Consider the following 24237-nt stretch of genomic DNA (forward strand, 5'->3'; position numbering starts at 1 on the left):
CCTCTACCTTGTATGGACATAACTCTCTTCTCTATCATAAATAGCACTTTACCTCTCGTTTTGCCTTTTTATCTTCACGAAATACATCATATACCCTCCATCTCTAGTCCTGTGAGGGTGTCATCCTGCTCCAACCATGTCTCACTTGTTCTGACATTTTTTGGGTGAGAACTTAATCAATGTAATGATTTGATTTCCCTTGTTTCTGATTCTTCTAGCATTCATATACAAACATAACAGCTCACTCCTGGATCCAACACAAATTTCACTGATACCACTTATTGAAAGTGACTTCTTCATAGCTTCTTGAGCCATTACTTTTTATCCTTACCCAGCTCAGAACCTTTCAAATCCAACTGTTTTCCCTACATTCTAAGTCATTGCTGCCCTTCTTGTCTACACATGTATTCACAACATGTTTGAGTATCAGCCTTTCTCACACTGTGTTCTCCTGTCTCCCTGAGTCTCCCAATTCCCCTGTTTGTCTTACACACTTATTATCTTATTCTCTACAGCCATGCTACCCACTTCTTCATTCATAAGCACCACTTCAATCTCTCCTTCCTTACTCTCTCACTCTTTCACATTGTTTTTTATTTGCTCAGATTCATTCTATGCACTCATTACTCTTGCTTCTAGCAGCAGTCTCTTCAAATGACACGCCAAAATCATTCAAATGCAGTTCATCAGTTATACAGTTCAATTCTTCTTTCAAACTCATTCTACACATTTACAAACTACACTCGTTTCTCTTTACACATTTTTGCTAATATATCATTTATAGTTCTTGCACTCTGCTTCATCTCGTCACTGTTGTACTTGGGTAACACACTGACTACCTTTCCTATTGCGCTATAATCTTTTATTCTTCTCAACAATCTCCTGATACCCAATCTTAAATTCTCCTTGTTACCAGTCAAGTCATTTGTCTCTACTAACGCTACCAACTCCTTTGCTCGCTTACTCCTTATGTAATGCTTCAATCACTCTATTCACTTTATCTCCAGAAAAACAAACCTTATGCATCTCATGTACCACGCCTCTAATAAATGACATCATACAACTCAACTTGCGGGTCTTTCATTACCTCTTTTATACTGACATCATTCTTTTTCATCTTCTTCACTCTTCCATACATATCTACAGTTCTCTTCATTTCACTCTGCATCTGTTTCATCTCCTGCTTCATTTTCAACAACTCAGCTTTGAAATCTTCTATCATTTTTTCACTATCATTCACCCTCTCTATTTTATTGCCAATCATACACGCATATTCATCATCCATGCCACTTGCCACCTTACTGTTAATTGTTCTCTGTTTTTCAACTTCCATAACATTCGTATCACTTTCTTTATTTTTACTATCATTCAGAAGATCAATTGTTTGCTTTTTTTTCAAAACTTTCTATTTTTTTAACATTAGCTCTCTCTTTGCTATCAGACAAGCATTCATCCTTCTCATGGCATTCTCGCTACTAACACCTTCGGTTACTAATATGTTACCATGCAACAAGTGCACATTCAGATCACACTTTGCACATACCATCCTTTCATCTGCCTCAAATATCCATAATTTATCGACACAATGCAGCTGTTTGCAGATGATACAAAATTGGGAAACACAGTGCAGAGTCAAGTGGATGTTATGGACTTACAGGAGATCTTGAATAGATTGCATGAATGGGCAGACAAGTAGAACTGTCAATTCAGCTTTGCAAAGTGTAAGATTTTGAGACTTGGTAAGCAATGATGGGATGCAAGGTATACACTGGGTGGGGAAACTTTAAAGGAAGATCTAGGAGTGAAGTGATGGTGGACAAGGACCTGAAATTCAGGGACCACATTGGATTATTGCAATGATGCAAAGAACCCTGACATGCAGAAATAGAGAAGTTATGATCCAGTTGCATAAGACCTTGATCAGGCTTCATATGGATTATTGTGCACAGATTAGGTCATTGGGTTTTTATGGTGATGAGGATATGTTGGAAAGGGTTCAGAGAAGATTCACAAAGGTGGTCAGTGGTCTTTGGAATGTAAGTTGCAAAGCCTCGTGAATAGGAGGAAGAGAGGGAATATGATTGAGACATATAAACTAGTTAGGGGTTATTATCAGGTTGACATGGAAGAGATTATTCATAGAATAGGAGAGGGGAGGGTAGAACAAGAGGTCATTGGAAACTGTATAAGGAGAGTCTGAGCAGAGGAGTGAACAGGTTTTTTTCATGGAGAGTGGTTGGTGAGTGGAATGCATTGCCTGAGTGTGTTGTGAATGTAGACACATTGATACAGTTTAAGGTATGGTTGGATGAGCATTGTGTGCAATAGTGTGTTTATCTCCCACAAATGAGTCTCTGACTTCACGGAGGTCAGATGATGATAATAATAACAATCTAATGAATATATGTAGCACACCTCATATTTCACAAAACAATTAAAATGAAAATTTAACTATTTTAAAGACAAAGCCACTGTCATCTTTCCTTTACCAGATATTATAATATCCTCTAAGTTTAATGATTTTATAAGCAAACTTAAACAAACAAGCCCACACACTACAAGCACTACAAGTGTACAACTTCTACAGCAACTCTTACTTGTAAACAAACACTTATTTACACTTAATGATTCCTGTTTAATTATTATTTATTTTTTTTATTATTATCAATTAATTAATTATTTTAAATTATTATTATTAATTATTTTTAATTATTATTATTTTAATTATTATTAATTATTTTTAAGATAAGATAGCATACATATGGCACCGATAAAGAAAAAAATGGCAGCCAGGTTGCCATGTTTGTTTAAGAGTTTTGATGTAAATGAATTTATGCAATTTGCTGTCTGTGAGATGTATGCTTTGTGAGGAGCAGTGGGAGTCTGGTTAGAGGGTGATAGTCAAGTTAAAATGTGCAGAAAGTGTAAGGAGAATGAGGATCTCAAGCGTGTTTCGGGCGGCGAGAGTGATATCGTTAGCGATAGTCAGAATGTAGAAAATGGCGGTGTGATAGAGAATTGCGTGGTAGTGCCAGATAGGTGTGAGAGCGTCGTTGAAAGTGTAAATGAAGGTGGAAATACAGAATGAATGGATGATTTGATTGATAATGAAAATGGTGAGATAAATGCGAGTAGTGAAATTGCGCGTTTGAACGGTGCGATACACAGAGCGAAAAGACAACTGGAGTGTATGGAAAAATGTGTGCTGAATGTACTGACTAATAACCGGCGTAAGTCTGTGACGACAAATAATAGAATGTTCGTAAACATCAATAAAATGAAGGAGTAAGTGCTGTATGGTGATTCGCTATTAAGAGGTGTGATAGTTGAGAGTTTGATGAAGTCGTACCAGCAGAGTGCGAACATAAAGGACGTCAGCGAATCTATTTGAGTGCAAAAACAGACGGTGAAAGAGATGATAATCATGGCAGGAACAAATGATTTGAAAGAGGACAAAATGGAAATGATAGAGGATGTGAGGGAATTACTTGAGGTAGCAAAAGAGAAGAGTGAGAGAGTTAGGATGGTGAGTATTTTACCGCAGTATGACAGTGAAGTGTCTAGAAGGAGGGCCATAATTGCCAATGACTTCATGCGTGGGTTATGCATGGAGAGTGGTGTGGAATTTGTGGATGTGTGGAATGATTTCGATGGGCGAAAGGACTTATATAAGATGGATGGGTCACATTTGAATGGAGTTGGTGTACGGAGACTTGAAAAAGTGTTGATGAATGATGTGGAAGTGGATGTACAGACCCAGGGAAACTAGATTTATTAAGAGGGGGTGGGGAGTAAATATGCAGACTTTAGGGAGGCAGTTGAGTGTATGAATGAGTATATTATGCTCAAGCAGAACAATGAGTATGAAGGACAATAAATCAGAATGGGATAGTTAGTATAAGGCATCAAAGTAGCAATGGGACAAATGGGCTTCTGCAATTCATGTACACTAATGCCAGGAGTATTAGGAACAAGAAGGAAGAGTTTTGGCTTTGGTTGGCACTTCCAGGCCATAGGTTGTTGGTATTAGTGAAACATGGCTGACAGAAGATGATAAAGCTAGTGGGATTGAATGCAAAGGGTATAGCATGTTCAGGAGTGACAGGGTGAATAAAAAGGGGGGAGGAGTGTTATTGATGATAGCTGATGAGTTGCAGCCAAGGAGTATAGAAGTTGAACTGCAGGATAGAGAAAAGAGCACATTTGAGGTTGTTTGGTGTGAGATAAAATCTATCAGAACAAAATATACAATTGGGTGCTGCTATAGACCAGGTGATGAAATCGATAGAGAGGATAGTATGCATAGGCAAATAGAAGAAATGAGCGGAAGGAGGGTAATTATTATGGGTGATTTCAATTAGGGTAACATTGACTGGAAAGAGGAGAGGGCACATGGGAGGATGGAATTGGATTTTATGCGGTTATTAAGGGACAACTATCTGCAGCAGCATGTAGTGGAAAATACCAGGTGGCAGAGAGTGCTTCACCTAGTAATTGCAACTCAGAATGTGGCTGTAACGAACATGACCATGTTGACACCAATTGGTGAGAATGACCATAAGGTCATGACTTGGGAGGTGGCTAAAGGAGTGGAATTTACAATTAAGACAGGGTACATATGGAATTACAAGGCTGGTAAGTATGACAAGCTGAGGTGTGTGCTTGGCTCAGTACCATGGCATGTAAAACTGCAAGGGCTGGATGTTGATAATGCATGGGAGGTGGTTAAGAAGTGTTTGCAGGAGGCAATGGTTGACTGTATACCAAGAGTCCGAATAATAAATCAAGTAGGGGTTAAATGGATGAATAACACTATTAAGCTTGAGCTGCAAAAAAAGAAACAATTGTGGAGGGAATTTAAGGAGAAAGGTAACCAGCAGGCGCAGGAACAGTATAAAGCTCAGGCCAGAATGGTAACAAGGGTGGTAAGAAAAGCAAAAGCAGATTACAAAAGAAAATTGGCCATGCAGGCTAAAGAGAATCCCAAACAGTTTTTTCAATATGTTGCAAGTAAAAGGAAAAATGTTCATGGTAGAATGATCTTAAAAAATACTGAGGGTAGGGAGGTAACCGAATCAGTCGATATAGTGGAATTACTGAGCGAGCACTTTGCAAGAGTATATCATCCAGTGGTGATGACATTGCAGGAATGGAAGAACCAACAGCTTATACTGGAATTGTGATGAATGAAGTAGAAGTAACTAGTCTATTACAGAACCTCAATGTCAATATATCTGTGGGGTTGGATGGTATACCAGCTCGTGTCGTACTTGAAGCAGCTAAAGAATTGTCAGTGCCCTTGCCCATTTTGTTTAATTTGAGCCTTGGGTCTGGGTCAGTCCCAAGGGGCTGGAAAGAGAAGAAAATAGTTCCGCTGCATAAAGGTGGTTCCAAGGCTGCTGTTGAAAATTACCGGCCAATCAGCATAACAGGAATCATTATCAAGGTCTTGGAGAAAATAGTCACGAGGAAAATACAAAATTGGATAGAAGAAAATGGGATACTGTATCGGGGACAGCATGGTTTTGTGAAGGGTAGGTCATGCCTCAGTAACTTGCTCACGTATTATAACACAGTGACGGCTGAACTGGATAAGGGTAATGGGTTTACAGTGATTCTACTGGACCTTGCTAAGGCCTTTGACAGGATACCACATGGAATTCTAATCAGTAAATTGCAGCATATGGGGATGGATATAGGGTTGCTGAGATGGATAGGAGGGTGGTTGACAGAGAGATATCAGACAGTGGTTTATTCAGGAGTAGAGTCCACAAGACGGCCTGTGACTAGTGATGTGCCACAAGGATCTGTTCTTGGACCACTGCTGTTTAATTTGTTCATTAACAATATAGGAAAGGATCTGAGAGGAACAGTTCATTTGTTTGCGGATGATGCAAAGTTGGGTAGGGCAATAGTGAATGCAGATGACGTCAAAATTTTGCAAGATGATTCGGATAGATTGGAGGTCTGGGCTAAGGTGAATGGATGTCAATTTAATGTGGCAAAATGTAAAGTTATACATTTTGGAGTGAAAAGATTAGCAGCAGATTACTACATTGGTGGAACTGTACTCCAGGAAATTGAGGAGGCACGAGATTTAGGAGTGTTGGTGGATAAGGAGTTGAAGTTTAGGGGGCACATTGCAAAAGTGGCCAAATCTGCTCATCAAATCACTTGGTTGCTGAAGAATATGTTGACAAGCAGAGACAAGCAGGTTATTGTTCCTCTGTATCGATCCTTGATAAGACCCCATCTTGACTACTGTGCCCAGATTTGGTCACCTAGGTTTCTTCTTGATGGGGAGGAGGTTGAGAGGATCCAGAGGCGAGTGACCAAGATGATAGCAGGTCTGTGGAATGAACCTTATGAGAACAGGTTGAGGATTTGTGGGTTGCAAAAATTGGTTGATAGGCGGAGGAGGGGAGATATGATTGAGACATTCAAATTACTGAAGGGTTTCTATAAAATTAATTCAGAAGATATTTTTGAGAACAGGGCTGGTTGTGGGAGGACTAGGAGACATCCATGGAAACTGGGCAAAAGTGTGGTTAGTAAAGGTAGAGCTGGGTTCTTTACTTTTAGAGTGGTGAATCAGTGGAATGCACTCCCAGAGTCTGTGGTGGATGCTGTGAGAGTATGATACATTAGACAATCATACAGTATGATAGATACTGTATGATTGTCGAATAGTTGTGATGAATATGATTTGGGACCTCCCTCGATTAGTCTAATGACTCTCTGGAGTTGCCCATAATAATAATTAATTAGTCAAACAAATTTTTCTAATCCAGGAACCTTCTTTGCACAAATCTTCCTGTGAAATGCCAGTTGGTAATCCAATTTATTATTATTATTATTATTCAGGCCTCCATGGACTCAAAAGACTCATTGTGGGAGGTCCTTCCTAAGAAACAGAAAGTCTATCAAGGCTCATCGAAGGGAGGTCCCCTCCCTAAGAAACACAAATCATACTACTCCTTAAACTCTTGACCGTTCTAGCTCTCCCCACTCCATCATGCAATGCATTCCATGGTTCAACCATCCACCATGCAAAGAAACCACTCCTCACCCTCTTGCTCACAGATTCCTTTTGTAACTTCCAGGGATGACCTCTTGTCATCACTCCTTCCCACTGTTCAACCAAGCAAAAGAACTCCTCAGTGTCAACCTTGTAACCACCTCTCAACAGTTTAAAAGTATCAATCATTTCACCTCTCCTTCCTCTATCCATCAAACGCTGCAGTCCACATTCCCTCAGCCGATCATCATAACTATCATTGTACAGTCCCGAAACCATCTTTGTTATCTGCCTTTGTGCCCTTTCCACAGTTAATTTATCCCCATCAAATCCTAGGGACAAAATCTGTGAACAGTAGTCTAAGTATGGTCTGATCAGAGTCTTAAACAACGAAATGATAACTCTTTTATCTCTGCTGGTCAGTGTCCTTCTCATAATTGCAGCAATCCTCTGTGTTACCTTCACCACCTTTGCAATATGTTCCCTGAATTTCAGGTTTCTATCAATTATCAACCCCAGATCTCTTGTCTCCCCTACTTCCTCCAGTATAACTCCTCCCCATAGAGTATGCAGTGTCCCATCGATGTTTCCCGAACCTCAAGCCCTTACATTTTGCTGCATTAAACTGAAACCCTCATTCATTCATTTGCCCATCTATCTACTTATTCAAATCCTCTTTCAGGGCTGACGCATCTGCATTATTACTAATAATCCTTCCCAGCTTCGCATCATCCGCAAACAACTGAATATCCCCTTGCAATCCACTGACAATGTCATTGATATAAAGGTTAAACAATATAGGCCCCATTACTGAACCCTGTGAGACCCCACTTATAACCTTCTGCTTCCTTGAAACTTCCCCACCATACACAACTCTCTGATACCTATCGGACAGCCAATCCTGAATCCAGTTGACCAATCTGACATCCAGACCCATGTGCTGCAACTTAAATATCAGCTTATCATGTGGCACCCTGTCAAATGCCTTTGCTAAGTCTAAGAAAATTATTGCTAAAACAAGAGCGCCCCTTCACAAATCCATGTGGACTCTCACAGATAACATTACCCTCATCTGCCCAATACTGTATACAGTCCTTCACTACTTTCTCTGAGATCTTACTAACTACTGATGACACACAAACTGGCCTATAATTAGAGACTTTTAGTCTGCTACCACCCTTATGCAATGACACTATCCTACCTTCCTTCCATTCCCTGGGCACCTTTCCCACAGCCAAACTTTCATTGAAAAGCCAAGTCAAAGGCATGTCAGTTCTCTAGCACATTCTCTCAAAACTCGTGGTGAAATACCATCCAGTCCCACAGCTTTACTGACATCCAGATTACTCAGTATTTCAGACACACTCTCCTCCTGTACCTCTAAACCTCGAACCTGCCCAATCCCTCTAGCATTGAAACTGACTCCTCCAGGATGAAATACTCTAATAAAGTGTTCCTTGAACAATTCCACTATATCCTCTGCATCAGTCAATCTATTCCCATTTTTATCTCACAATATCATTCTTCCACAGTCATTTATCCTCCTACTGACCACATATCTAAAAAATTTCCTAGCATTTTCTTTGGATCTTAGGGCCAATCTCCTCTCATATTCCAGTTTTGTGTTCCTTACCATACTAGTCACTTTTCTGGCCTGTGTCTTATACTCTTCATGCATCTTCTCTTCACCTTTCTCCTTACATCTCTTCCGTAGCCTCTTTTTCGCATGCAATTCCTGTTTAATATTGTTTGTCATCCACTTTACTCCAAATTGTGTCCTCTTGTTCACTCGTGGTATACAACTTACCATTGCTGCTAACAAATATTCTTTCATAATTTCCCACGCACTACTGATATCCCAGCCTTCCAATTCCTTCCTCCATGAAACTTCCCCAAGTTGATGTCTTAGCCTATTATAATCACCTGCCTTATAATTCCACATACGTTCCCGTCTCTCTTTGATACTCCTGCATGTCTATTCATTTTCCAAGTCAAAACCATATGGTCACTCTCTCCAACTGGTGGGAGGGATGTCATCTCAGTTATTATCAGCTCTTCTGATGCTATAACCAAATCCAAAACTCTTGAACCTCTTGTTCCCTCTATTACATGTTGCCTAAGACATTTGTCCCTCAAGAATTCTAGAAATTCCATTCCCTTTTGAATGATAGTTTTGTTGAATCCATTATGTATCAGATTGCTTTTAATTTTATTCAGTTCATCTAACAAAAGGGGATCAGAAGAAGAGATTCTTGATAATACTTATCTTTTGTGATGAATGATGGTGGGAGGATGAATGAATGAATGTATCTTCCAGTAAAGGATGGCTTCCAATAAAATGAAAATCAATATGACCAGTGGGAATCCTTACAGTTTCCAAAAAGGGAAGCTGTTTACTGAATTAACATTCAATAATGAAATTGTTACAGGAGTACAAGGAGTCCATCCTCTCTAGGAACCTAAGCAACTCGGAGTCAGCATGGGACCAGACTGCAAACACACCATCAACAAAATGTAACCATATATGAGGCTGGGAGAACATACTGTCAAGGAGCTCCCCTTTCCAGATGCTCCACGGAATAATGAGCTAAAGCTGGTGAGATAGGACTGCCCATTGCTGTTCCTTCTATTTGTTTGAACAACATATCATGCTAGGTAACGAGTAAGCTCGATGGGCAAAAGGACTTATACAACAAGGATGGTTTGCAATTTTATTTTTATATAACTCATGTGAACAGATGTATACGTCCATTCAAATTTATGAAGCTGCATTAAAAACACTGTACACATTAAGAGAGAATTGTTATAAAGATGCATAATTAAGAGGAATTTTTATAATTAATATAGTTAAAGTTCTATTTTTAATGTATATCTTTATGTTGGTTAACTTTGCAATATGATTCTAGGTATCATCAAGGCAAACTTGTGAAAGATGGTGGTCGGATGAAATATGGCCTATCTTCTGACAAACACAATCATGTTGTGACACTAGAAATTCAAGGAGTTACTGCATCTGATGGTGGTGATTATAAAGTCATAGCAAAAAATAAGGCTGGAGAGGGACAAGCAAGCATATCACTTAATTTTGAAGGTAAAAAAAAAAAAAAAAAAAAAAAAAAAAAAAAAAAAAAAAAAACAATATTAATCATTTCTTCATGGGGAAATACATGTACACTGCTCTCTTTCTATGTCATGTTTAATATTTTTACTTATATTTTGTTTCTCAGATTATTTATATTTAAATTAAATGCAATTAAAATACCGTATCTTGAATTATGTCGTACATATAATGAATGATAGTTGGGGAGAGTGATTATAGGTTTTGACGTGGGGAGTGGCTAGCCAGGCACAAGCTTCATGTGCCAAGAGATATGCATGGAATTACAGAGCACAGGACTATGATAAATTAAGGAAAGATTGTTGATGTGCAATGATTCAGTCAGTTGAAGGGAGAGAAATCAGTAGTGCCTGGCATTTAGTCTGGAATCAATATGGAGAAAATTAAAGTCATGGCTTTATATGGAGATAACCCTGTTAGATTCCTGAGGTTCGGAGGGTACCTCAGGAATACAAGTAAATAAAGTAGGAGAGTGAAATGGATAAATAAAGGAATTATGCAGGAACCTCTAAGAAAGAGGATGTTATGGAGGAGTATCTATTTGTTATGTAAAAATATATACAGAGGAATTACTTCGTAGGAAAATGGGTGATGCAAGAAATAATGGATATGATTGGGATGCAGATACAAAAATGGAAAAAGAAGATATCTAATATTTGGAAGCTAGCAACATGGAACATTAGAAGTATACAGAGCGCTAGTGATCCCAATTTACAACTAAAAACAGATTGCAATAACTATCGTGACATCAGCCTCCTCAATATGGGATACAAAATCTATGCAAAAATGCTAACAAACAAATTAATATTCTATATAGAATCACAGCTAAGAGAAGAACAGAATGGATTTTGTAAGGAAAGATCATGTATAGACTCAACTTTTATTTTAAAAATAATTATAGAAAAACATAGAGAATACAATATTGAAACACACACACACACTTAGCTTTTATTGATTATACATAGGCTGTTCAATAAGTAATAAGACTATATTTATACAGAAAACAGATTACCTTTAATCGTCATCATTTAGATGGTCTTTTTCGAAGTAACTACCGTGAGATGCGATGCATTTGTCCCAACGTTGCGTCCACTTCTTAAACACATGTGAAAGTCCGTTTTTTGAGAGTTCTTTCAAAACCACTTCTGCAGCTTTTACACATGCTTTGTTGCTTTCGAAATGGCGGCCTCTTAGCGGTTTCTTGAGCTGAGAAAACAGCCAGAAATCGCACGGTGCAAGATCAGGACTGTATGGAGGGTGTGGTAGGATATCTGTTGTTCTTCTGCAAAACGTCCACTACACAACCAGCAATATGTGGCCTTGCATTATCGTGGTGCATTAAGAAGCCATTCTTCAGCAATGGACTCTTCCTTTTGACGTGCTTGATGATAATCACTGCTGTGTTGATCATTGTCTCTGTGATGGATGTTGAAGGTCTTCCCTCACGTTCAAGATCTTCCACATTTTGCCTTCCTTCCTTAAAAGTTTTATGCCAGCAAACACTTGTCCTCAACACTGCTTCATCATGGAAAGCTTCGCGTATCATGTTAAAAGTGTCCGATGGCGAGTTTTGCAAACGCACACAAAATTTAATCACATAACACTGTTCCAAGGACGCTTCCATTTTGATGACTGGTCGAGGTTCATAGGCGCGCTGAAACAAGTTTGCGTTTAGTCAGGTGACACTCTGGCACATCACCCCATATATGCCATCTATCAACCTCTTTTGTTAATACAGATAGCAACATTTCTTTATTCCACAGAAAATAATATTGTGATGAGTGGTTTCGCCACAGTAAAATTAGTCTTATTACTTATTGAACAGCCCACGTATAAAAGCATTTGACAAATTTCTGAGAAATAATCTATGGGAAAATCTAAAGGAATATCATATTCCAAACCAACTATACAATGCACTATTGGAGATATACCATAACTATAATTAAATAGCAATAAAGTAAAATGATATATCTACTTGGAAACCAATAAATAGAGGAGTCTGTCAAGGCTCTCCTTTATCACCCATATTATTTAACATATATATGGACAATATTATCAAAAAATGGAGAGAAATAAAATTGGCTTCCAAATTAATCGACATACAAAAATAGACACACTACTCTTTGCTGATGATCAGATCGTCTTTGGAAAGACTGAAGATGAACTGCAGAAATCAATCTATAATTTAAATAATATATAACAATATGACCTGGAAATACCAATGGAGAAAACTAAAGTCATTGCTTTGTACAGAGATAATCCTGTGAGAAGTAAAATAGTAATAAATAATAAAATAATTGAGCAAATTAATAATTTCAAATACCTAGGCCATAAACTATCTTACATAAATGAAATAGATATTGTTAATTTAATAAGCCGAAAGGCTATTTTACTGGCGAAAATGTTAATATAGGAGTACAGCACTTTGGCAATTTGATAGCAGAGGTATGTAAGTTCGTGTTCACTTAAAACTTTGATATTCCAGGTCTACCTACTCACTGATAAGACCTCAAAAAACGTTATAATGTAAAACAATATATATACATCTCTTAGGAGCTGGGTTTTACATTATGAGAGAATATTAAAGTTAGTGATGGAGCTTGCTCCACCTTTGCATGGAGTTGCCCTGGTGTTGTACTACCCAAGTGATCATTTACACTTGGGCTTCGCCGATAGTTTTTTCGGCATGAAACTCTATGGATTTCAATCCGAGTTTTGTACCCGGCTATAAAAACATAAAGGGATTTACCATCACCCCCTTTGATTTTAAGGTGACAAACTTTATAAAAGTCACTGGAGTAATTAACACAACCTTTAAACCTAACTATATATAGAAACACACAAGACTTAGAGTGTGTACACTAGTCTATAAAACAATAGCTAAACTCGCACTATTATATGGAAGTGAGATCTGAACCTTCAGAGAAAAGGAGAGAATTATATAATAAGTTTAGTTTAATCCTTTATCCAAGTGTGAGCAAACAAAGTTTGCACCTGAAAGTATCTTCAGGACTGGGTTAAGGTAGTGCAACGAGTTGCCTGGTGTTGCACTACCTTAACCCAGTCCTGAAGATACTTTCAGGTGCAAACTTTGTTTGCTCACACTTGGATAAAGGATTAAACTAAACTTATTATAGTCTGACCAAGTGAAAAATAAACTTTCAATATGTACTATAAGATTTGACCAAGTGAAAAATAAACTCTCGGAGAGAATTCAGGTAGCAGAAATGAAATTCCTCAGGAAAAACAGAAAAATTCACCCTATTAGATAATAGAAACAGGGAAATAATTAAAAATCTTAAAATCAGTTCCATAACAGACTCAATGATTAAATATAGGAAAAACTGGCTAGACCATATAGCAAGAATGCAGAGAGAAAGATTACCAAAAAAGATTTTAGCATATAATCCTAGAGGAACAAGGAATAGGGGACGACCAAGAAGAAGATGGACTGAGTCCAGAACAGGCCACTTGGCTAGAATCTGGATAGGAAGACGATGACAACAAAATAAATACAGGGGAATTATTGCATAGGAAAATGGGTGATGCAAAAATAAGAGGTCATCCCTAGAAACTGTACAAAGGTAATGTGAGTAAGGAGGTGAAAAAGGGATTTTTTGTTTGGCAGTTGGTGAGCAAGTGTAATGCATTACCAGAGTGGATAGTGAGTGCTCCAACATTGAATGCGTTCAAGGAAAGGTGTGATAGTTATTGTGTTCTGTGAGTATTCAACCACCTGTGATGAGTTTTCAAACTCTGTGGAGGCTTGGCAATAATAGAAATACTTTTTTTTTTTATTTCGTATCCAAACACAAGTAGTACAGTAGTAAGTAAGTGGTACAATATGATTTACAACAAATTAGGATACAGTACAATGAGATCAGCTTAGATTTGGTAGGTGAATTATACAGGGAATAATAATTAAATATGAAAAAAAAAGGAAACTATTCATAACTTATATACAAATACTAATACTATATTAAACAAAACTTACTGCAGTTTTCATTTCTGAAAAGAAATGAAAGTTAAAGTCTTTTGACTCAGCATAGGTCACCATAATAAAATTGATTTAATTCTATGTGTTAGTATTACAATGTTAACCTGAATCTCTGAAGTTGATTTAGGAATCTCTGCACATTCTATCACTATTATGTTAATTATTGTGTGAAAAATTAGCTTCACACCCTAGTGACTTTTCATGCACATCTACCCCCCCCCCCCTGTCTCCCAATAACTCTATGTAAAATAGTGTTCTAAATTTGAATTCATGAGGTTAGATAATAGAAAAGTGATCTGGATAGGTGATGAGTTGTCACATAGGTATGGGATACTACCTTCCCATATGAGTTGTGTATGGGGAAGTTGTATCCCATACCTATGTGACAACTTCCCCAGGACACTAATGGTGTGGTTTTGGGACCATTATTGTTTAACTTCTATGTTATGATATTAGAAAGGTGTAACTGAGATATGCAACTCTTTGCAGGTGATACAAAATTAGAAAGAACCGTCAAGAGTAGAGCAAAATATGGAGGATCTGAATAGATTGTGTGAGTGGAACTACCAGTTCAACTTTGCAAAGTAAGAGATTTTGCAACTCTTTGCAGGTGATGCAAAATTAGAAAGAACCGTTGGGAGTAGAACCAAGTATAATCTTGCAGGAGGATCTGAATAGATTGTATGAATGGGGCTACCAGTTGAGCAAAGTGTAAATTCTTGAAATTTGGTAGGAAAGGATTGGATGCAGAGGATCTGAATAGATTGTGTGAATGGGGCTACCAGTTGAGCAAAGTGTAAATTCTTGAAATTTGGTAGGAAAAGATTGGATGCAGAGTTTACAATTAATGGGAGAATTTTGAAGGACGTGGAGAAGATGAGAGATCCAGCAGTGGCAGAGAGAGACTTAAAGTTTAGGGAAACATTGCTAAAGTTGTGAGGATATCGCAATGTATTATGGCAGTTATAGGAGATCTTTTAGATGAAAAGAAGTTCTCTGGTTACCTCTGGTATATATCTGGTTACCATTTTATTTTCAAGGAGATGACAATATCTTAAAGCTAGTTCAGAGAAGCTTCACTAACTCATTCTTATGTCTTTGAAATCTGGGATATGAAGACATATGATAGCAGGCATGCAATTTACACAAAGCATTGTGAATAGCAACATCCAACTGAATATCTCATCCTGTCAACCTCTGCTTCATAGCACACTGCTATTATTTTTCGCTCATATTTCACTCTTGTGTGGGCATAATTCCTGTACTCTCATCAACAGCACCCTCTGTCTCTTCTTGTACATACTATTTTTGGACAAATAAAGTCAATCAGCACAAAAATTTCCTATTCTGATACATACATTAATTACTGTCTCCAGAATCCATTCTCCTTATATTATGTCTTCCTGTTCACCCTGCTTCCTTCATTTCAGCGTCCATTTTCACTTCCTGTTTTCACATTCTCATCTCTCATACTGCTCTTCTTTCTATTCAAAAACACTTCAATCCCCTCACTTGTTCCCATGCCTTTTTACATAATCTCTGACTTCCTCTAACCCCTTGTTCATATCATTCATCATCCTCTCTTTTAGTAACATTCTTTCTAGTTGATTCACACCAAAGCATTTAAACAGAATCCATCACTTATACACAGTTCCATTCTTCCCTCAAATGCATTCCACACATCAACAAACTACATCTCTTTTTCCTCACACAGCTCCACTAGTGCAATTCATGATTTTACTTTCTACCTCAACTCATCATTGCTATACCTTAGCATCACACTAACCACCCTTCCTACTATGCTGTTATCTTTCATTTCCCTCAGTAATCTCCCGGTATCCATCCACATCTTCTCTCCGTGTACCTGATCAAATCATATTTTCCCAAAACCACAACTAACTCCCTCATTTAGAAGTAACAACTAACATTTACTTCTCATATCAAAAACATCAGTCACCCTCTTTATCCTCCCTGGAAAACAGACCTTGTGTGCCTTCTCATCATCACACAACTTTAATAACTGAATCTGCATATAGCACACTTTTGAGTTATTGCCACCTTTTTTTTTTTTTTTTTTTTTACAATAAAGACAAGTCTTTTAAGCCTCAAGGGGCTATCATGTTCATCTAGAGCAAGCTTATACAAACATCCATGTCCAAGGTAGGATCTAACCCACAACCTGTTTGTTGAGAGCAAGATTACAGGTTGGCAATTTTATTCTTTTACACCCTTCCATTCATACCCATGAAATAGCTCATCTCATTTTCTCATTTTTCATATTAATCATCATATTCTTTTAAGTTTTAAGTCTTGCATTCCAGCATTCATGTCTTTTATCATATCCATAATAATTTCACTTTTGATCAGTCATTCATGCTGTCTCTTCTGTTCCCACCATCATGCTAGTTTTTGCTCCTCCAATCTCTTCTGTACTCATAATCATATTGTTGGCACTCATATTCTCTCTCTCTCTTTCTTTCTTTTTTCACACTTCTGGCTGATACCATTCCAAAACCTGCTGTCATTATTGCCTTGCAAGTATAAGGCAATGTTTAATTCTTGCAATTTTTTTTTTGTCTCAATTAAAGAACAACATGTTTGATTTTTGGGCTGCATATTACACAATCTTTGTTCCGATCTCCATTTTATTTTTGTTTACTGTAAGCTGCAGTTATACAAAAATCCCAACCAAATTTACCAATACCTCAACAAACACTATGCATTTGATCTTGACTATCACAACAACAACAATAACAACAACAACAACAAAAAAAAAAAAACGCTAGCCAGTCAAGAGGCTGCGAACATCCAATCACAAACATCCTGCCGTGGGCATGGATGTTTGTGATTGTTGGAAATATGGTGGTGGTGGTTGGTGGTAGATGGCGTTGGTGTAGTTATGGTTAGTTGGTGGATTGTGAGTGGTGGAAGCAGAGTTGTGGAGTAGATTCCCCTCCCTCGATGAGTCTTTGAACTCCCTGGAGGTGACAAATAATAATGATACTACTACTACTAATAATAATAAATTATTATTATTATTATTATTATTATTATTATTATTAACACTAGACCTCTATGGTGTCAAAAGACTCATCATGGGGAGGCAAACATTGTTATACACAAAGCCCATCAAACCGTGCTTTAAATCCATTCAATGTATCTGTATTCATCACAGTGTCAGGCATCGCATTCCACTCACCAACTCTTCTCCATGTAACGAACATGCCCCCTTATGCCCTTTGCTCACACCATCCATATACAGATTCCAGGTATGTCCCCTTGTTCTACCCCCCCCCCCCTTTTCTCATTCTATGAAAAATTTCTTCCACATTAACCAGTGGTTAAATTCATCCAGGACTCTCTGGGGCCTGGCCTCAGAACTTTTTTCTATTTTGTGACTTTTCTCCCTTTATGGTAATTATGCCTACATTATTGTGGTATTATTCAACAATTGTTACATTTTTGAATGTGTATATAAAGTCAATATCAACAGTTGCCTGATTACAAATGTGTGTTGAAAGGGACGGGAAGGTTTGGAGCTTCCTGTAATGTGTTATCTTGCAGCGATTGACAAGCAAACATTATTACAGCATAGTGTAGCAGAATTTTGACAACTCGTAGTGATAGGTTTTCTTTTCTGGTTGGCAACACTGTCAGCAACAGTCAGAAAAGAAAGACGTCTGTAACGAATCCACAGGAACACAGGATTCCCATCAGTTGCAATGCGATAATATTCACACGTTGAACGAAAGGAAAGATTTGCCGACTTGCTGGACACTCGACCAGTGGATAGCATTCAAAGGTAAATATAATTAGTTATTTTGTAAGGATGGAGATTTGGGGTGTATAGCATGTGCAGATACTATACTCTAGAAATTGCACCTAGAGGTATAGACCCTAGGCTCGATTTCTTCACATCAGGGTATTCATTTAGCTTCAGAGTGGATAAATGGATTAATATGTATTAAAGGGGAAGAGTCTAAACAAAGCCAACAAAAGCAACTCAGAAAGAAAATTTATGAACATAGAGATGCCAAATCTCACCAAAGTGCAGAAGCAATTATTAGAGGTCAAAGTGAGAATTCATTGCAACACACTGTAGAAGAACAGAACTCTTTAGCTCACAAAAATCACATACTGTGTGTTTTGCACTGCATATCATATCGCAAAGCATAATTGTCCTTTTGTAGATCATACAAAATTAATTGATCTTCAGATTCTTCATGGGCTAGATGTGGGGCATGCTTTACATAGTAATGTGACATGCACTGAGATAAGTGAATCATATACAAAACAAATAAAACACAGAATTGTGGACAGCATTATAAACCTTAGAATTTCTACTATTCTGGTAAGTACATCCATATATAACCAGACTGTTATGATAGTGTGCATACAGAGTGCAATAAATGGTGGTGATATTACAACACTATTCTTTGATTTCGTTCAACTAGAAAGCACCAAAGCAATGGATATTAAGGATTCACTTATGAAGTGTCCTGAAAAGCATGGTCTGAAAAAAGAAATCCTACAAGAAATTCTAATTGGATTATGTACGGATGGGGCCTCAGTTATGCCAGGGAAATGCTTAGGTTTGACAACATTGATGAAAGAAGATTTTCCAACAATTTTAACATGGCACTTTATAAATCATTGCTTAGAACTTGCTGTGCATGTTTCAATGAAAGATGTTATGACAACAAATCATTTTGTGGTGTTTCTTGATAAGGTATATTCAACTTTTAGTAGGTCTCGAAAGAACTTACATGAACTAAGGAAATGTGCAGAACAGTTGTTTTGCAGTCTCACCAAAGTGGGAAAGATGTTGTCAACAGGTTGGGTTGCATTAAGTTTTTGGACTGTGAATTCTATTTGGAATAACTATGCATCATTGCACAGTTTCTTTACACATGCAGCTCATTATGGAAATCGAGATAGTTAAGAAAGAGTAGCATTTCAAGGGCTAGCTGGTAAACTTGAAGAAACATACTTCCTAAACAATTATGGATGTGTTATCTGAGCTTTCTAGCTTTTCAGAATCTTTGCAAAACAAAATATGACATTACCTAGAGCTAGGGATCCCAGACGTCCTGTAAAATACAGGATCATCCCATTTTTGGCTAATGCATCCCGTTTCATTCTTCATAATGAAACGGGATGCATTCCTACTTCAGAATTCATTCTTCAGAAAAGTATTGCAAGAATGAGCAAGACTGATTGATTAATAAGAATATTGTCAGGTGAGAAGAGCATTACTGTATTAACAGTCTATTTTGTATCTATAATAGTAAACAAAAAACCACTTGAAGGCAACTTAAAGTGACTTAATGAAAATATGCAGCCTAACAATTGGATTTACTATTTGTTTACTTATACTTAGTATAGTGTGTGCATAGTAAACCTTACCATGCACATGCTTGGTAAGTTAGAATCATTTTGTAAGACTGGCATACGTGATGGATGTGCATACTAAACTTTAACCCTCAGTCATAAGTGTCCCGTATTTTTTCCAATGTATCTGGGATCCCTACCTAGAGCATACCAACTCCTGCACAGAACAAGAGAAGTATTTAAAGGTCACAAACATAGAGGAGGTATTTACTGGAGTTCAGAAAGCTATAGAAGAAAATCAATTCAAAGGAGTTCCCTTGAAAGAATTTGGAGGTAGGAACAACACATTGGAAATAGTAAAGGACAATTTTATGAGAGTATAATCACAAATTTGACAAGTGAGTGCATGATAGATAAGGACACAAAGTACTCAGAAATAATGAAAGTAGTTTTACCTGAGTATTGGCCGGATGATGTTGCCATGAACTATGGTGAACAAGAATTGAAAGATCTGTGTGATTTGTTTTCTTTGTATTATTGTGAGGTCATTCAGTCTTATAGGGATTTTAAGCACAGTGGAGGTAAGCATGTGTCAGATGCCATGAAGAAACTTCTGAAGTGTGTTGAAACAATACCAGTGAGCAATGCAGAGTGCAAGCAGGGGTTCAGTATTATGAACAATACTGTGACACCAACAAGAAATGTGCTGATGGTTGAAAATGTCTAATTTTTGCTGATAGTAAATAGTTGTGATCCATCAATTTCCCAGTGTGATCCTCTTCCATATGTTAAATGCTGAATGTCCCAAGGAAGAAATAGTGCCCTTGCTTATTGTAAAAAGAGACTTGATGCAGAGACAGACAAATCGAAGGAAGCCTTGTGGAAACTTTGTAGACTTCCCGCAACTGTTAACTAAGGGTAAGCATCAATATTTTTGTGCACTTTCCTGTACATTTCACTAGTTAAAGTCTGATGGCTTTAACTCCACCAGAATAAATGAATAAATTAAATTTAAAAAAAAATGTTGTGACAATCTAGCAATAGCCTCACATTTATGATCCTTACTTTAAGGGCCCCTGGAACTTGTTTAGAATTTAATCACTGACATTAACCCAATATCAACCTTTTACCAACTTATATGTTTCTATCATATCCCCTGTCTTCCTCCTATTCACAATGCTCTGCAAACTGCATTCCCTCAATTTGTCCTTATATCCCACATCCCAAAGACACGTTATGACATTAGTCAGTTGTCTATGGACTGACTATATGATATTCTGATATATCCTCATTACATGAAAACCATGGGATGTGGGATATGAGGACAATAATTCATATGAGGCCTTATATAATGGAACCAGAACCTCTTTATTTCTGCAAGTTAAGGTCCTCTGCATCGTTGTCATAATCTGGTGTGATATCTTCACAACTTGTGCAATATGAGCTCTGAACTTCAGATCCTTGTCCATCACCACTTCAAGGTCTCTTATCTCCTCAACTTCCTCCAAAATTTCCCTATGAAGCGTATATCAATATCATATATAGTTTTCATCCAATTATTGCTTACCAAATTCAGAAAGTTATACTTTGCAGCACTGAATCAACAGTTCCATACTGTTGTCCACTCATACAACCAGTGGTGAGCTATGGAAATTTTAACAAAGGGCTTGCATTGTCGAGCAAAAAAAAAAAAAAGGCCTAACTTAGCCCTTATGATACTTATATTGTGACTTTGTAGAGCTTCTGACAGATAATTCTTGTAGGATATCAATCATTAATGCTAGATCTAAAATTACAAATTGATAAGTCGGTTTAAAAAGCCCTTATATTTATAGTGATTTTCTTCCTTGACTACTTGTATAATAACTAAAACACTTTTTTGAATGTTAGTCAAGTGGGTTTTAATTTATTGTCCTACATGTTTCACCTATTTTTGCTATCGGCATCTTCAGGGAATATAATTGGTAAGCTATATGAAGGCAACAGACTATGTCAGAAACAGCAGATAAGATATTTCAGGCCTTTCTTGCCACTTTGCCTCTACTAACCATCTCATTGAGTGGGATAAGAGTCATATGCCCTATATAGAAGAGAACTACCATTCCAGAACCTTCAAGGAGGCTGCTACGGTCACCTATCAACAGGAAACCTAAATAAGAATCAAGGTTTAATCCTACCGGAAATTTGGAAAGCTTTAACCAGATCACTAAACATCAAAGAAATGTACTTTCACGCCAATTACATTATGTCTCGTAACAAATAAATCATGTTCCCGAGATACGCGCATTGTCTCGCACAATACTAATTTTGTATGAATTAGAACTGTCATTATAAACCTAGTCTGTTACCTTCATATAGCTTACCAATTGTATTCCCTGAAGATGCTGATAGCAAAAATCGACAAAACATGTAGGACAATAAATTAAAACCTACTTGACTAACATTCAAAAAAAGTGTTTTAGTTAGCCCTTATATTTATTGTTCAATGCAAAATGCTTGCATAAAACTGGGTAATTTCTCCACAAAGCAAGAGCCATTCATAAACTACAAGCTTCCCATCGTGGTCCAGACACAGCTGATCTTTAAAATTTTGATACCAAGGTCTTTTGCAATCATATTTAATTATGGTTGATTTTTTGGTGATTGATGATGAAAAGCATATAATTTATCCATAAATATTTGAAAATGATTTATTTCGTTAATGTTTTTTTTTTATCGAATTGTCTAATGCTAAGTGTAGATGATGAGCGCAATGCCAAATCACAATGTTGGGAAATTTTTGTAGAACTTTGATTGCAACACCTGATTTATTTCCTAAAATTACACTAGCTCCATCAGCACAAAATGCAATGAAATGATTTTTTATATAGTTATCAGAAAATCCATATGAATTTAAACTAGCAATTATGGTAGCATGTATACATTCCACAGTGGTATTTTCTAGTTCTACAAGATTATTAAACAAGAAGGACAAGGGGCTCGCAAGTTTGAGAAAAATTTAACAAAGGGCTTGCGAGGGCCCCTTATAGCTCACCACTGCATACAACTATTTAAGTCCTCTTGTAAGGCAACAACATCTGCTTGATTCCTCATCACTCTCCCCAGTTTTGCATCATCTGCAAACAGTTGTATATCACCAGTTAAACTTATCCCAGTATCATTAATATACAAATTAAATAACAGTGGTCACAAAACAGACCCTTGTAGCACACCACTAGTGACTTTCCTCTTTCAAGATAGTGCCCCCCCCTACCCCATACACAACTTGTTGATACCTGTCTGATATCCAGTCACCTATCCATCTCACTAGTCTGTTATCCAATCCCATCTCCTTCATTTTAGTGACCAACTTGTTGTGTGGCAATCTATCAAAAGCTTTGCAAAATCTATATAGAACTGTATATGCATCTCCCTTCTCCAATGCATTCATTACCTTGTAATAGTTTATAAGCATGTTGTAAAACATGACCTATCTTCTTTAACAAACCCATGCTGACAAGCATAAAGAATACTACTGTTATTGACTCACTTTTGTATTCTGTATCTTACCAACCTCTCCAATACCTTAACTACAACTCCAGATATACAGATTGGCCTATAATGTATTGCCTTAGCCTTATCACAACCTATGTGAAGGGCAAAAATTTTGCCCTTCACATATAACATTATTATAACAGTTATAATTCTAACAGTGAATTTTAGAAATTCTAATATTAAGATTAAAATTAATTACCTATATGTAAAATTCAGTTTTATATATATATATATATATATAGTATTTTTATTTGTTTACTCATTTTTTTCTTTTTTTACAGATGATGGACGACCAAAGTAAGTAAGGATGATATCTTCCGCTTTTTATATTAATGGCACTTCTGATAGATATTTTTTTAATGTGCTTAGCATTTACTGAAAGGTACAGCTTACTTATGTAGATTTAATTCTCAATGTGAATTTTATTTTATTTTATTTTTTTCATTTTCATAGTACTCTTAAGAATAAACCTGAAAAAAAAAATTAAGTATTCTAATAAGGATTGGTTAGTATTTTGAGACTTGGTTGCTTAGCCAACCAAATTGCAATTTGTATTGGTTAAAACACAAACAAAAATTATGGTACAAGATGAAGAGATGAAAAACTGGGTGGGATATCATTTCATTAAACAAGGCCCGCTGTTTTCATCAGGAAACCAGAGTGAACAGTGAAAAGTTAGTTACTGAAACAAACCCAATTGCAGCAGAATTGAAGATAGGCAGCACAATATAAAAAAGTATCAACAAAAGAAAAAAAAAAGGAATAACCAATAGAACAATTGATGTAACTATCTAAAATAAGTAAGATACTGCTAAATAATAACTGAAAGATGTTATGTTCAGAAAGTAGTATTCAGGGAAAATGAGAATTAACTACAGTATTTCCATTTTTCCTGTAACTATTGTATTTCCATTTTTCCTGTAACTATTGTATTTCCATTTTTCAATTTTGAGTTGGTCTCAATGGCTTGCCATGTCTTCTTAGAAACCTGATACTGCTTATGATAGGGTGGCTAATCCTGTCTGCATTGTTTGCTTTGGCTGTAATTTGTGTATGTTCTTTTTGCCAGTTTGCATGTTTCACAGAATTAAAAATCTGACTTTTCAGGAGGAAAAATCCAGCCATCTGTGTGTGAGATCAGCTAACTCACCTTCTGTTGAAAAGTCCTTGTAAAGGTTCTTTGCATCCTAGTTGGGATTCAAACTCAGAGCTTTCAAACTAAAGGCTATCATCTGATGG

The 24237-nt window shown here is 36.9% G+C and overlaps 1 protein-coding gene across 5 annotated transcripts in view; it reads left to right on the forward strand.

The window, feature by feature from the left end:
• Nucleotides 1–24237, forward strand: part of LOC150108743 (twitchin-like) — a 2666638-nt gene that overhangs the window by 164483 nt on the left and 2477918 nt on the right. For all 5 annotated transcript variants that reach the window (XM_090390962.1, XM_090390961.1, XM_090390964.1 and 2 more), the window contains 2 exons: nucleotides 9925–10109; nucleotides 23280–23295. In XM_090390962.1, the coding sequence (XP_090247088.1) occupies nucleotides 9925–10109; nucleotides 23280–23295 (201 nt within the window). The remainder of the gene's footprint in view (nucleotides 1–9924; nucleotides 10110–23279; nucleotides 23296–24237) is intronic.

This window comes from Typopeltis vanoorti, chromosome 3 (genome assembly GCF_054136105.1).
Source record: "Typopeltis vanoorti isolate ZY-2024b chromosome 3, IOZ_Tvanoo_1.0, whole genome shotgun sequence".
Classification (NCBI taxonomy): domain Eukaryota; kingdom Metazoa; phylum Arthropoda; class Arachnida; order Uropygi; family Thelyphonidae; genus Typopeltis; species Typopeltis vanoorti.